The 14,830-nt window shown below is 49.2% G+C and overlaps 1 protein-coding gene across 1 annotated transcript in view; it reads left to right on the forward strand.

Moving 5' to 3' along the window:
- APCDD1L (adenomatosis polyposis coli down-regulated 1-like) overlaps positions 1-7,383 on the forward strand; it is a 55,515-nt gene extending 48,132 nt beyond the window's left edge. Inside the window, exons 4-5 of the mRNA XM_011936727.1 lie at positions 30-134; positions 5,720-7,383. Of these exons, the coding sequence (XP_011792117.1) occupies positions 30-134; positions 5,720-6,484 (870 nt within the window). The 3' untranslated portion in view covers positions 6,485-7,383. The remainder of the gene's footprint in view (positions 1-29; positions 135-5,719) is intronic.
- The last annotated feature ends 7,447 nt before the right edge of the window (positions 7,384-14,830 follow it).

Raw genomic sequence — 14,830 nt, forward strand, 5'->3', positions numbered from 1 at the left:
GGATCTCAGGGGGCGAGCTCGGAGCTCAGCCCCGGTTGGTGGAGGAGCTGTACCTGGGGGACATCCACACCGACCGGGCCGAGAGGCGGCACTACCGGCCCACCGGCTACCAGCGCCCGCTGCAGAGCGCACTGGTGAGTGGGGCGGGGGGATCTCAGGGGGCGAGCTCGGAGCTCAGCCCCGCAGCTTTGCAAGATCTGGGCCAGCCCGGGGCTCTGGCTGCCCGGCTGTCATCACTGCCCCTCCCCACTCTGGTCCACGTGCCTCAGGACATTGCGCACCCTGTTCACGCTGCTGGAGACATCTTTTTTCAGGCTTTACAAAGCTGGCGGGCCTCTGGTCGGCCTTCCCACGCTGGTCCTCCCCAGCCCCTGTCCTCGTGGGCACTGCAGGATCTCGTTTCTGCCCCTGCTGGGCACAGAGGCTTGGCGGGTGTCCTCCTCCCTTGGTTCTCGGCTGAAATATCCGCTCCAGTTCCCATTCTACTGTTCCCCGTTTCCCGCGAGTGACCTTGCCAGCTCTCAGCCCGTTCTGAAGCTCCATTGGTGACTTGTTTATTGCCTCTCCCTCTGGCGCTAGGTCCTTCACAAGGGTGGGGTCACAGCGGGCACCTAGCACGACGGGTCAGGCACACGATCAGGACCAATGCACATGGATGGATGAATTAGGGAGAGGGCAGCTTTCCTCCCGGGTGCCGCTGAGGCCGCGCACACCAGTCCGGATGCCAGTCCCTTGAAATCTCAGTGCGAGCCTCACACTGACCTAGCCGCACAGCCACTGGGGCGCCACTCCCACCCACTCCCAAACCAGACGGGCGAAGACACATGGCCTGGGCTTCTTGTGAGAAGGCCGAAAGGGATCCGTCAGGTCTCGGGGGAGCCCGGGGTTCTGCATTTCCAGCAAGCCGTCCGGGGTGTGGGGAGGCTGCAGTCTAAAGGAAACCACCTGTCTTTGACATGCTCCCCCTTGACTCCAACACGACTAGATTTTAGATGAAGCCATTGCCCGCATACCGTCCTAATTTGGGGAGGATCTAGTAGCACCCCCCACACACACACTTTTTTTTTTTTTTTTTTTTTTTTTTTGCCAGGTGAGCAAACAGGCAGAAAGAAACGTAACTTTACTGTATCATGGCTCCTGGCACATAGCTGAGAGCCTGGCTCCCACAAGGGTGTGCACAGACCTAGGACCTTCCTAGTGTCAGAGAACCCTCTGGTGAAGCCTGAGGACCCCTCTTCGGAAAATCTGTTTTGAAAAGCATAAGAGAAAATACGTGGGATTTAAATGAAAACCAGTTCTATTAAAACAGTTACCCAGGTTTTAAAATATTAATTTGTGATATAGAAAAACGATCAATGTGAAATCTTTATTTGCCCTCATTTCAAAGCAGGGATGACTGCAAACCATGTTTCCAGTACCTGCAACGCTGTTAGCATCATACAAAGTCAGAGGTTCTGCTGATGCTACTGGGGCTCGTTGCCCCCATTTACAATGAGAAGAAATGCTAACTTTTATTAGTGAAAGATTAGTGAAAATGAAGTTGAGGTTAGCATTCCAGGTGAAAAACCTCTGTACAAGGCACCCAATGCGTATTTCTTGAGTGCACAAATGAGCAGATGGAGGGAGGATGGATGAATGGGTGTGGATGGATGGATGGGTTCAGCATCCCCATGAAGTCCTCTTGAAGCTCTTACGCCACCTTCACATCATTCAGCATGTATTTGTTGCCTACTGTGTACTAGACATTCAAGGAACTAAACCAGATGAGGCAACTTCTCACCCCTGGCTGCAGCCACTTGTCATTGCCCCAGTGCGGGAGCACTGTGGATGAGACAGACTGGAAGCCTGCCTTCCTCCCCCTCCCCCTCCCCTTCTCCAAACCGAGGATCTCAGCAGCAGAGGAGGAACATGACACGAAGTTCTCATAATCAGAAAATCAGCCTCAGAGTTCTTTTTATGACCTCGAAATTACTCCTTTTTTGGCAACCAATGTTCTAGGCTGGTGTGGCGTTAATCCTACTTAGTTCAGAGAAGGCGCTAGTGGTGAGTTGATTACTGGCCGCCACCACCTCATTAGGAGGGGAAACTGCTCTGAATGCAGAGAGGACAGATCCCCGGGGGCTGCGGAGGCTGACAATTTCATGTGTCCCCAGGCAGGACTCTGGGGCCATGGCTGTCCCTGCCCTCCCTGCTGCCTGGCTAACCCGGGTGGCCAATCCAGCCTGAAATGTGATTGAGAAGCAAAACACATAGAAATGAATGCAGAGATGAACAGTGCCAGATGTACAGACATTAAATTAAAGGTCTGCTCACCAGTGGTTCCTCTCCTTGGGAAAAAGAAAGAGAAAAGACAGATAATTTCAAAGAAGGAACTGCTGCAGAGAAACCCCCAAGAAATGGATCAGTTGTTGCCTTAAGCTCTCTGGAGCCCACGCCCTGCCCACGACCCAAACCAGATGGTAAACATGAACATTTTTAGAAGTTAATTTAAAACCAATTGGATCCCCAAATTCATTGCCTGGATATAGAATCCTAATCAATCAGCCAACACTGGACCAAAATTATCTGAGCCTGGTGTCACCTCTGGGGGTTAATTAGAAACTGTTATGTGGTGTTTGAGAAAAAACTTTATGTAACAGGCTTAAATGAGTAAGAGTTTGGTTTCTGTACAAGTGTGAATTCTGCCTGCCGGGGGCCTTGTTTATTAACGCAGGAGACTTCAGACCTCTGCAGAAAGACGCCCGGAAGATTTCCCATGGAGCCGGGAACCTTGTTTCACCACCTTCAAAAGCACCAGAGAAGGAAATGCCTTTTCTCACCCCTCTTTCACCTTAAAAGTTTGCTGGTTCTCAATTTGCTTCTGCTCTGCAGAAAACTGCTTGCCCCAAATTACTAACTAGCATCCCCAAACGTCCTATCTGCAGAGAATATCTTTTGTTTGTTTGTCTTTTGTGGTGGGTAAGGAGAGCTCTGGGATTATTTTGCTGTAATGCATTATGTCCTCTCAATATACATTAGTGTGACAAGTCAGAATGTGGGTTAAAATGCTAACATTAGAGTCAACTCCCATCAGCCGGCATCCCAATCACCAACACTCCAGCTAACTATCAAGCTTGCTTGCTCCTGTCACAAACATTTTTGCAGTCATTTGCTAGCATTTCAGAGAACCATCAAGCTCTCTGGGCCAAAATCCCTATAACCAAAGCCAATATGGTCTCCAATATTATATAAATCAAGGGAACTTAAGGTTCATTATAGAAATAAAAAATAACAGCTTATAAAATGACACCCCCCCCAAAAAAAAAACAACACTGTTATCAATCATCCAATATTTTCTTTCTAAACCAGAACTTCTAAATGTCACTTGTCGGGCATGAAACTCACTCAGTGCTATATGGAAATCAGTGCTATATGGAACTCAGCAGTGCTATATGGAAATCAGTGCTATACGGAACTCAGCAGTGCTACATGGAAATCTTGGGAGTTTTGCAAGAAAAAATATATTGGAGCTAATTTCCCAGCTGAGCCCTGAAAGCGCCCCCTTCCTGTGCCTGTCCTGCCTGGACTGCAACTCTTAAGTTTCTTTCTGGAATGGCAACAGCAGGAGATGTTTTCTTGTCCCCACATCAGCTTTCACAAGATCCAAGGCCATTTAGCTTCCAGAACGGTGCTCTGGCCTAAAGTCTGGGCAGCAGCTTCTTTTTTAGAAATAAAATAGGAGAAGGGGAAGGAGAGGGAGAAAGAAGGAAGAAGTCTGTATCACATTCCTTTTTAGTGTCTACTGAGCCTTTTCACTCCAAAACGCAGACTACTCCCACGCAATTTAGTTTAGCATCTGTTTCCTGTTAATGTGTTTTATGGTAAACGCAGCTCACGAGAGTTTGTAAGGCAGGGACAACTGTAAATAAAGGCAAAGATGGAGGAAAATCAACTCATAGCCTGGGACAAGTGAGGGTGTGGCGGCACCTGAAGACCTAAGTGTGGCCGGTTTTCCCTATAACAAATAACGTGAGAATGAACATCTTTGAGCCACAGCTCTTTACGAGATTTCAATTATCTCCTTCACACAGACTTAAGCAATGGGCTTCCAAAGACATAATTTTTTATTATTATTTTTTTGTGAGATGGAGTCTTGCTCTTTCACTCAGGCTGGAGTGCAGTGGCACAATCTCAGCTCACTGCAGCCTCTGCCTCCAAGATTCAAGCAATTCTACATCAGTCTCCCAAGTAGCTGGGATCACAGACATGCACCACCACACCTGGCTAATTTTTGTATTTTTTGTAGAGACGGCATTTCACCATGTTGGCCAGGATGGTCTTGATCTCCTGACCTCGTGATCCATTGATCTATCTGCCTTGGCTTCCCAAAGTGCTGGGATGACAGGCGTGAGCCACTGCACCCGGCCAATTTTTTTTTTTTTTTTTAGATGGTGTCTTGCTCTGTCCCCCAGGCTGGAGTACAGTGGTGTAATCTCGGCTCACTGCAACTTCCACCTCCCGGATTCAAGCAATTCTCCTGCCTCAGCCTCCCGAGTAGCTGGGATTACCGGCATGTGCCGCCACACCTGGCTAATTTTTGTATTTCTAGTAGAGATGGGTTTTCAGAACCGTGTTGGCCAGGCTGGTCTTGAACTCCTGACCTCAAGTGATCTGCCCACCTCAGCCTCCCAAAGTGCTGGGATTACAGGTGTGAGCCACCATGCTTGGTTCAGACATATTTTGATGGCTTTTGATGCTTGTTGCCATATTCGCTTTCCATGGGGTAGATAGAACAAATGATGCGCACCTTCCACTGTGAGATTTCTAAAGACAAAAATCCTCTCTTCTCTACCTGTAGGGAAGATGTAACCTGCTACGAGCACAGGAGAGTGGGAGCTCAGACAGCCAGGTGTAAGCCAGGCTGCATTTCAGCTGGTCTCTGCCACTTCCAGGCTGGACAACCTGGGCAGTCCAGCTGGTCCTCTGGGTCTCAGCTCCCTCAGCTATAACATGTACCAGTTGCCCGGGAAGTGCTTAGCATAGTTCCTGGCACTTCAGAAACACCTAGAAGAGTGAGCTAGAAAAAAGATCAACTTTCACGGTCAAATTCCAGGACCAAGCAGACTGGGCATGAGCAAGGATAACTTCTCTCAGGCCCCAAGACAAAGGCCACCTGTGCTTCCATTCACTTCTCATTTATTCATGCAACAAATACGTGCTTGCTGCGAGCCAAGCCCTGTGCTGTGGGGATGGGGTAGCCACAGAGAGACAGTTTCGGCTTTCTAGGGCTTTTTAGGGCTGTAAGGCATAATGCGTTCCAGTTTGATGAGGGGCGAGGGGTAGAGAGAAGAGAGTCTCAGGGAGTGGAATGAGGAAGACAAAAGACGGTAGTGTGCCAGCCCTGAGGCCCACCTTACATGGGGCATTCGGGAAAGCTCTCTCTGGTGCCCAGCAGAGAGACCTAGTAAGAAGGAGCTGGCGGGGAGTTCCAGGTGCATCAGACAGCAGGAGACCCAAGTCCCGGGGGATACAGGGGCTGATCTCCATCAAGGAGGCCCTCCTGGCTGAAGCAAAAAGGCCGTCCTGACTGAAGGCAGGAAGTGAGGAGAGAGAGAGGAGGGAGGGACAGGCCACACCTCACTCTGCCTTTTCACCCCTACAGAGCTGGGGTTCCTTTCCAGGCTGCACCCCAACTTTTCCGTGTGGGACAACCACCGTTTTTCTGTTTGTCTTTCGCCAGCACCACGTGCGGCCGTGCCCAGCCTGTGGCCTCATTGCCCGCTCTGATGTGCACCACCCGCCCGTGCTGCCGCCCCCTCTGGCCCTGCCCCTGCGCCTGGGCGGCTGGTGGGTCAGCTCGGGATGCGAGGTGCGCCCAGCGGTCCTGTTCCTCACCCGGCTCTTCACTTTCCACGGGCACAGCCGCTCCTGGGAAGGGTATTACCATCACTTCTCAGACCCAGCCTGCCAGCAGCCCACCTTCACCGTATATGCCACCGGCCGCTACACCAGGGGCACGCCGTCCACCAGGGTCCGCGGCGGCACCGAGCTGGTGTTCGAGGTTACACGGGCCCATGTAACCCCCATGGACCAGGTCACCACGGCCATGCTTAACTTCTCTGAGCCACGCAGCTGTGGGGGTGCGGGAGCCTGGTCCGTGGGCACTGAGCGGGATGTCACAGCCACCAATGGCTGCCTGCCGCTGGGCATCCGGCTCCCACACGTGGAGTACGAGCTTTTCAAGATGGAGCAAGACCCCCTCGGGCAAAGCCTGCTCTTCATCGGACAAAGGCCCACCGATGGGTCAAGTCCCGACACCCCAGAGAAACGCCCCACCTCCTACCAAGCACCCCTGGTGCTCTGTCGGGGAGAAGCCCCCAACTTCTCCAGGCCCCCGCAGCACAGGCCATTGCCGCAGAAGCACCCCAGTACAGGGGGTCTTCGCGTAGCCCCCCGCCCACTTCTGTCCCTAGTTCTAGGGCTGGCTTTCCTCTGCTGGCTATGACATTGGACTTGACATCAGGATGGTGGCTCTGGACATCCATTCAACTCTTCAGACTCCCTCCTGGAAACTGTAGGGAAGGAACCATTCTCCTCTGCTCTGTCATGGATGGACGCACAGCCCCACTGCTTCCAAACTCTGCCTGCATTCCACGTGGCTCAGGGCATGAGCTTAACACCTGCAAAGTCTATACCACATCCCACAGCCCAGGTCCCAGTCACGCACTTGGACGCGGCAGTGATGTTCATTGCTATGTGAGTTTCTAAAGATCACTCCCAGTTTTTCTACTTTCCTTATCCTTGGCAGCCCGCCAACAGGTGCAGTCAGGTGGCCACACAGAACGTCCTCATCCCACGCTGCCCCCCCTTCTTCCCAGCCTGACTCTTGGGATTCCAAGATGGGAGCAAGAGGAGACCCTGAGGTTCTGCCTAGGGACAAGGCCTACTGCGCTGCCATGTCTGTAGGTTGTTGTTTAAAGATTATTAATTCAAATTTAGCAATACGATCTCTAAGTGGTGCCATGAATTAAAGATGCCACTTCGGGCTTTCAGTGCTTCTCAGCTTTCTGGCGAAGGGCTTGTGTCTTCAGGGGCAGCTCAGCTTTCCTGAGTCCTGACTGCTGGCATTCGTCTGCATCTGCCTGTGCTTCTGTGAGTCAGACCTCAAGCTGCCAATACTGCGTGTGGATAAATCCAGTTTTCCCAGGCCAGCATACAAATGAAGAGGACTCCATCTGAGCTGAGAAGGGTGGCCTCCCCAGAGCAGGCTGCAGCCTCCAAGCCTCCCTGGCCCAAGCGAATGCCAGTGTGCACCAGGCTGGCTGCTGGGGGCAGGTCTTTGAGGGGAGCAGCGTTTCCAGCCTTCTGAAAGTAGTTAATAGTAATGACCGCCATAACACTAACATGCTCTGCAATTCGCCCTGCCCAGCCATGCTCGGTTGCCAAGATTTCCTGTGCTTGCCTGACAAACGAAATCTCTGAATGTGTATCTTTGGGCCCACCCTAGGAAGAAGTCGGGGTCGCCAGGCTACATGGCGACATCTGGGCAGCTCTGCCTTGCCCAGCCTCCTTGCCATGATCCTAATATATTGGTGTCCTCTGCTCAGAGGGGACTGTCACCGTGGTAGGAACAGGCTGTGCCTCTCCAGGGACTCTGCCCGAGTTCCCAGGGCCTCATCTGTACACTGTGAAATTAACTGGCCTCCTGGTGGGCCCGAGAGTTTTCAGGACTGGGGGCTGATGACTCACCCCTTCCTTCCTCCTCCTGATCTCTATCTCTAGCTCTTATCACAGATTTTGAAGAACCGTCTGTGAGGTTAATGATGCTTTCAGAGGGAAGCCCTTGTCCTCCTTGAGATTGTGTGGGGTCCAATCAGCCTGCTGAAATTGCTTCCACTTATTACTCATTCTTCTTCTTTAAAAAAAAAAAAAAAAAAAAAGCCCATCAAGTTAGCATTCTCTGTAGGTCTCAGACAGCTACCAGTGTTCCTGGCATATTTACCAAAGTACAAGAAATAATTACATTATTTATGGCCTCTGACTACATTGGGGTGGGGGGAGCTCCTGTTGGGGACGGAGGTGGGTGTCGATGACGTGTCCACGGCTGAGCAGGTCTTGTATCCGAGACGTGAAGCAACCATGCCACCATTTATCATCAAATTTGAACCTTTTAATAAAATTAAACAGCCTGAAAAACGCTCTTGCTGGTTATTAAAGTCAACCAAGGGAATTATGGTTCTAAAGAAAGGAAGCGGAATGTCTTCCAGAGAATGTGTGAAAGAGAATGAAACCAGTGGAGGTAAAGCCCAGCTCTCTCAGTTCTGCTCTCATGTCACTGCCTGCCCTGCTGAAAACCCCCCAGGGGCTTCCACTGCACTCAGAATAAAAGCCTGACTTCTGGCTCACTGTTGCCTGCAAGGCTCAGCCACGCCTCCCCATGCCCTGGCCACACTGGCCTTCTTTCTGTTTCTTGGATCACAGGAGCTGTTGCTTGCCTTGGGGCCTTTGTACAAGCCCTGACTTCTGCCTAGCGTCTCTTCCCCGGACCTTCAGAAGCTTAGCACTTCGTTTTCAATCAAGTCTGGGACCAGATGTCACCCCTTGAAGATGTCACCATTCGCATCCCAAAGAGCAGCCCCACTTCTTCCCTGGTCCTTCTGTCAATCCATTGCATCACAGGTGCATGTTCTTTGTCATGAAAACTGATCACTGTCAGAAATGACCTTATTTGCCTGGAATGTAAGCTCCAACGAAAACGACTCAGCTCTGACTCACTGCCTGCAATCTTTCCAGAAGGGTCCAGCGTGCCTGGTGCATGGTAGAAAGACCTTCAATGAATATGGCGGACTCAGCAAATGTTGGTTATCACTGTGAAGCCTCACGCTGAGACCTGTGAATGGGCCACCTCCATCTACCAGATTCAGTGACCCTCGGAGGGCCCAGCTGAGTCAGTGAGAGGGCTGTGAGCCTCTGCATCTTGCACGTGAGGACACTGAGGCACAAAGAGGAGAAGTGGCTGGGCTCCAGAGCCTGAGATCCAGGACTCTGTCTCACAGCCCGCGGGCTTGGGGTGTCCTCCTGACTCTTGGAGGGAATGGGATTCCTTGATTTCATTTGGGGAAGGCAATTTAGTGTTGCTTCGTGGGACGTGGCGTGAGCCATCCCTAATGAAAAGGAGTGTGTTGAGCAGGACAGCAGCTTCCTGGATCCCCTCAGTTGGACTTAGTTGCTCTCTGCTCGCTGGGGCTTGTTAGTTTGGGGACAGGTGATGTTGCTTGGAGCTACGAAGGCTGAAGAAAGGGCAACCATCCCTTTTCTCCCAGGCAGAAGGTCAGGGCTTCCAAGACTCTGGGCTGATAAAGGAAGGGGTAGTTTCAGAGGCTGAGGGGCTGAGACTCCCTGGCGACAGGGTCAGAGGCCCATGGGCACCAAGCCTTCCTTCCAGCCCTTTGCTCCTGCCCCTTAAGTCTCTGCCCTTCACATAAAACGTGAGAGCGCTCTCATCCACAGAGGGGGAGGAAAGCCCAGAGTCCTATTTCCAAATAAAATTAATGTTCTCCATTGCATGTTCAGTCACACTGAAAGGTGGGGGGTGGGTGGGAAGCCCATGCAGTTGATAATTTCATTGTGCAACTCCCAGGAGAGCAAATGAGCTTTTTTCCCTTAATAAAAAGTTGAAATTGTATACAGCTCTCAGAGGTCCATTAACTAACAGATGCTGGTTATCATAAGAAGCTCTTTGCCTTTCACTAAGCGCATGTTTTTAATCTCCCAGCGGTGCTACCGGGCTGAGCAGCAGCGTGTGGCTTGGTGACGCAGGCCCGCCAACACGTGGCCCTGGTCTGTGCATCCTCTCCTGGGGCACAGGTGACTCAGGCATGAGGGGCTAGAGCTTTCTGACGCAGAATGTAGCACTGCATCAGGGCCCGGTCGGGGCTGATTCATACCCATTAGCATTGCAGACTGGAGCCAAGCAGGGAAGAGCTGTTCCCACTTCAAGAGGGGACTTGAACAGTAGCGTGCAGCCTCCAGTCCGCTCCTGATGGTTCTGAGAGACTGAAAGCCTGCTCCTGCTCACACACACAACCCCCCTTAAATGGATGTCAGCATGAGCACAAATGACCTGTCGACATTCCCCAAAACCACCCTTCCAAGCTTCCAGGCAGACCCTCCTCCTGCCCACCTGGCACCTCCACCTTCCATTTCGGCCACAGTGGCCTCCTTGCTCTCCTGCAGTCCCATGGAACCTGGTCCCTCTCAAGGTCTTGGCTCCAGCTCTCCCTCGCCTGGAAGGCTCTGCCCACCTCACCCCTGACTACCCCAAAGATAGCGTCCACCACAGCACAGTCTCTTCATCACAGCATTTGTCAGTAGCCAAAATCTGAAAAAACTCCTGGTTGTTGGTTTTCACCTATTGTTAGCCCCTCTCCTCTAGAATGACTCTGTGCCAGCAGGGTCCTTGTCTGTCTCGTTCTCCATGGGTCCCCAGTGTTAGAACGGTGCCGGGCACATAGTAGGAGATCAGTAAATACCAGTTAAAAGAAGACATGTTCCAAGACCTGGTTGGAGGCTCCGAATTCAGGCAGCAGGATGACACCCACACACTATACTGGCTTGGAATTTTGATGTTGCTGGCTTTTTTTTCTAATCAGGTGGGCAGAACAGAACCAAGGCCTGTGAACTTGAGGACATCTGTTTTCTACTAGCCAGGATATTTCTAGAATAGCATTAAAGACCACTGCTATCCCCGAATAGGAGGCCACAGGGCCTGGTGAGAGGTGCCTTGAGACTCCATCTCAAGCTTCTCATCTCCCAAAGGCCAGGGAGACTAGGAGAGCCTCAGCCTCACAGAGGTACCCAAGACTTTCCTTTCTTAGTTTTGGAGCCTCTATTTCCCCCACTCCCTACCCTGCCAGCTTCAGTTTCTTTATCAATAAAATGGGCTGAAACCTGATGGTTCCTGAAGCCAACCAGCCCCAACACCAGTTACAGGAAGACCCAAAATAGTAAGTGATTCAAATGGAATCAATAACGTATTTTGAGAGAAATGGCAAAAAAAAAAAAAAGAAAGAAAGAAAGAAAAAAAAAGCTGGGCGTGGTGGCTCATGCCTGTAATCTCATAACTTTGGGAGGCTGAGGCGGGCAGATCACGAGGTCAGGAGATCAAGACTATCCTGGCTAACACGGTGAAACCCCATCTCTAAAAATACAAAAAATTAGCCAGGCGTGGTGGCACGCCCCTGTAGTCCCAGTTACTCGGGAGGCTAAGGCAGGAGAAACACTTGAACCCGGGAGGTGGAGCTTGCAGTGAGCCAAGATTACACCACTGCACGCCAGCCTGGGTGACAGCAAGACTGTGTCACAAAACTCTTAGTGAGGATGGGTCTTTGTCCTGTGATATAGTATGTATTTCCTAGGGGTTATTAATAACCTACTGCTCTCACTCCTGCATTTGACACTGTTTTTAATCCCTCAGGAGAAAAAAAATTACCAAAACTTAGGTGGTCACTACTTCTGGTGAAATCAACTGCCTGTTTAGTAAAAAGACCCACAGATATTTGCTGAGCACCCATCATGTGCCACGTGCTATGCTGGATGTCTTAGAAGGAAGGCTTTCCAGACTTCCAGCGAAGGTGGGGCAGGCAGACACCTACCTTTAGCTCCACTTCCTTCTGAAGTCCTAACAAATCATGGGAAAGAATTAAAGGGCACAAGATCACATGAATAAACAGAAAAGTAAGAACATAGCCAACAGGAGATGTCAGCAAAATTCTGGAATCTGGAAAGCTGATGGGTAATTTATCACTGGCAGGAGATTACAGAAGGTGGAAAGCAGGCTGGTCGAGGGGCACAGCTCAGAAGCAAGTCCACTTGTGCCATGAATCCCCCCTAAGACTTAGGAAATGGTGGCCCTAGGCATGGCAGAAACCAACAGAACAGTAGGGCTAAAAACAGGAGGAATCTTTGAAATGTTTTACAAGTCTGTAAAAGGAATTCTACTCCTAGATCCCATCCCTAACCACTGCAAGAAACCAAAAGTTTAACTCAAAAATCTTTGGACTTAGCAACAGCCCAGGGTAGAGTATCATGCTAAAAATTTAGATACAGGTTAAGGATCCCCAGTATGAAAATTCAAGATCCAAAATGCTCCAAAATCCACAACCTTTTTTGAGTGGTGACACAATGCTCAAAGGAAATGCTCATTGAAGCATTTTGAATTTTGGATTTTCAAATTAGGAATGTTTAACTGGGAAGTATAATGTAAATATCTGAAAATCCAAAAAAATCTGAATTACAAAACACTTCTGGTCTCCAGTGGAACAACATACAAAAAATACAGAACAACAACAAAAAAGAACAAAGCAATAAAGGGCTATAATATCCTCAGTGAAAAAAATATATACATACATCTTGCAGCAGGTTGCTGTAACAAAGAGTAACTGGAAAAGAAAGATGTGTTGAAAATTATAAATATGTTAGCAGAAAAAAATAAAAAGGTCGGAAATTAAAGGTGAAGAATATTCCCAGAAATAAAAAATGAATCAGGAATTAGAATGGCGCTTGATTTCTTAAAGGCAACACTAGAAGCTGGAAATCAGTGGAACAATGCTTCCAAAATCCTCAGAATGATTTAAATCTTGTGTTTTATACCCTGTACAACTAATCAATCAAGTGGGAGAGCAGAATGGGACATTTTCAGACATGTAAAGTTCTCAACAAAATTATGTCCCGCATACTCCTTGCTCAGAGACCTGCTAAAGGATGTGCTCCCCCCAAATGAGGTAGTAAAACAAAAGAGAGGAAGCTAGAAATCCAGAAAAGAAGGGATCCAATCCAGAAGAGTGCAAAAGGAGTTCTGAAGATGTGAGTGAAGGCCCTGGAATGAGAGCTGTGCAGTGCTTAGATAGCAGTCAGTCCAGAGAGGAGCAGGAGAACAGAGAGCTCTAGAGGTGATCTAAGAACACTGGAAAAATCAGATTGCCTGAGGTGTTGTGATTGTGCTGAGGAGATTTACACTTCTATCAGGGTCTGGGCTGAATAGGTGACAGATACATTGGAAGCTAAGCAAACAAAACACTAAGATTTAGTAACTCCGGGAAAACAAAGGATTACACATAAAAGGGAAATAGAAGCATAGCACATCCAAGGTACAGCTGTAAACAATATCTCAGTAGTCTTAATCATGCAGAAGTATACTGATGTAGTCAAAAATTATAACATGACTGAGAGGGAGAGAGAAGGAAATCTATGCTTGGGATGTGGTTGGGAGAAAGATTATTAAAGCTAAATCCCTCTCTTCCTTAGGAGGAAATCAACAGATAATATATAGAAGTGAAAAATCAAGAAAAAGTAATATAACCACATTATTAGGAAATGTAGATGTTAATATCTGAAGAAACAGTTCAGTGTGCTCAACTGGCCACCTCTGGGAAGAGGCAGCCCAGGGCGATATGGGCCTGCTGCTTTTCACTATGAGCCTGTTATAGTTGTTTGGCTTTTTATATTATGCACACAAAATACTTTGGTATAAAAAAAAATGAGAACACCACAAAACCAAACCCAACAACAACAAAAACCTTGAACTTCCCCTCAAATTGCTTTCAATCCACTAAAGGGCAGACTGTGTTAAGAGAGGTTTCGAATGCTCTGGGAGGCGAGAGTGGTGCAGCACAGAGGGCTGAGCGGGGCAGCCAGGCCCACTCATGGGAGAACAGAGCATTCGGGAGTCTGAGCTTCTGGGAAACAGGAGGAAAAGTGGGACCATGACAGGGAACTAGCCGTGGCCCGCCAGCCCTTCCTCACATATCAGCTGGAAGAATATTCTAGGGTGGTTTTCTCATTACTAATGAAGAATATTTTCTTTAGTGTGGAGGCACTTTTAGGGCCAAAAATGTGACTGCATGGTGGGGTTAAAATATAACAGCGGGTCTTGGCTTGACTTCAAAAGCTTCTTGTCTTCCCTACACATTTCTTTAACATTTTTCAAAGTGGCATAAAGGTAACATTTTTTCAGAAAGTCCGTAACACTAATTTTGTGTTTCTCCAAAATCGTACTATTTTCTTATTTGAAGTGATTTTAGCAGTCAAACATTACTAAGAAAACAGAGGCCAAAGTTCTACCTGGAAAAAAAGAAAACTCTAGACTCTTAAGTGCAATTTCTGAGAGTATTTTCAGTTTCTAATGGGGCATGTCACTCCCATTACTCCTTGGCAAATTATCAGGTAGCTTTTTTTTTTTTTTTTTGAGACGGAGTCTCACGCTGTCGCCCAGGCTGGAGTGCAGTGGCCGGACCTCAGCTCACTGCAAGCTCCGCCTCCCGGGTTTACGCCATTCTCCTGCCTCAGCCTCCCGAGTAGCTGGGACCACAGGCGCCTGCCACCTCGCCCGTGTTAACCAGGATGGTCTCGACCTCCTGACCGCGTAATCCGCCCGTCTCGGCCTCCCAAAGTGCTGGGATTACAGGCTTGAGCCACTGCGTCCAGCCAACGCTTCAGGTTTTAACTCTTTAACGACCACCACCATTTTTTAGTCTCTCTTACAGAAGCTCTCTTTGGTCTGGGATGTTAACATTTGCCTCCCCTACACCCTCTGTGAAGGCCATGGTTAAAAGGACCCCAGGGATGCAAGAATGACATGAATGCAGCCAGATGAGAACAAGTGAGGTGGCCAGTACAGGTCAAGAATCAGAGCTCTAGCAGTTGCCATGAAGGGTTATTTCCCCCTGCCCAATCCACTTTGATACACTTTGCTGCAAGTTCTTTTCCTGTTAGTAAAACAAGGTAGATTCCAATTTCCACATTCATGACCGTGTGCCCTTAGCCTCTTCATTTCTGCTGCTCTGCCGTCAGC

The sequence above is a fragment of the Colobus angolensis genome, unplaced genomic scaffold, assembly GCF_000951035.1.
Source record: "Colobus angolensis palliatus isolate OR3802 unplaced genomic scaffold, Cang.pa_1.0 Scaffold156, whole genome shotgun sequence".
NCBI classification, from domain to species: domain Eukaryota; kingdom Metazoa; phylum Chordata; class Mammalia; order Primates; family Cercopithecidae; genus Colobus; species Colobus angolensis.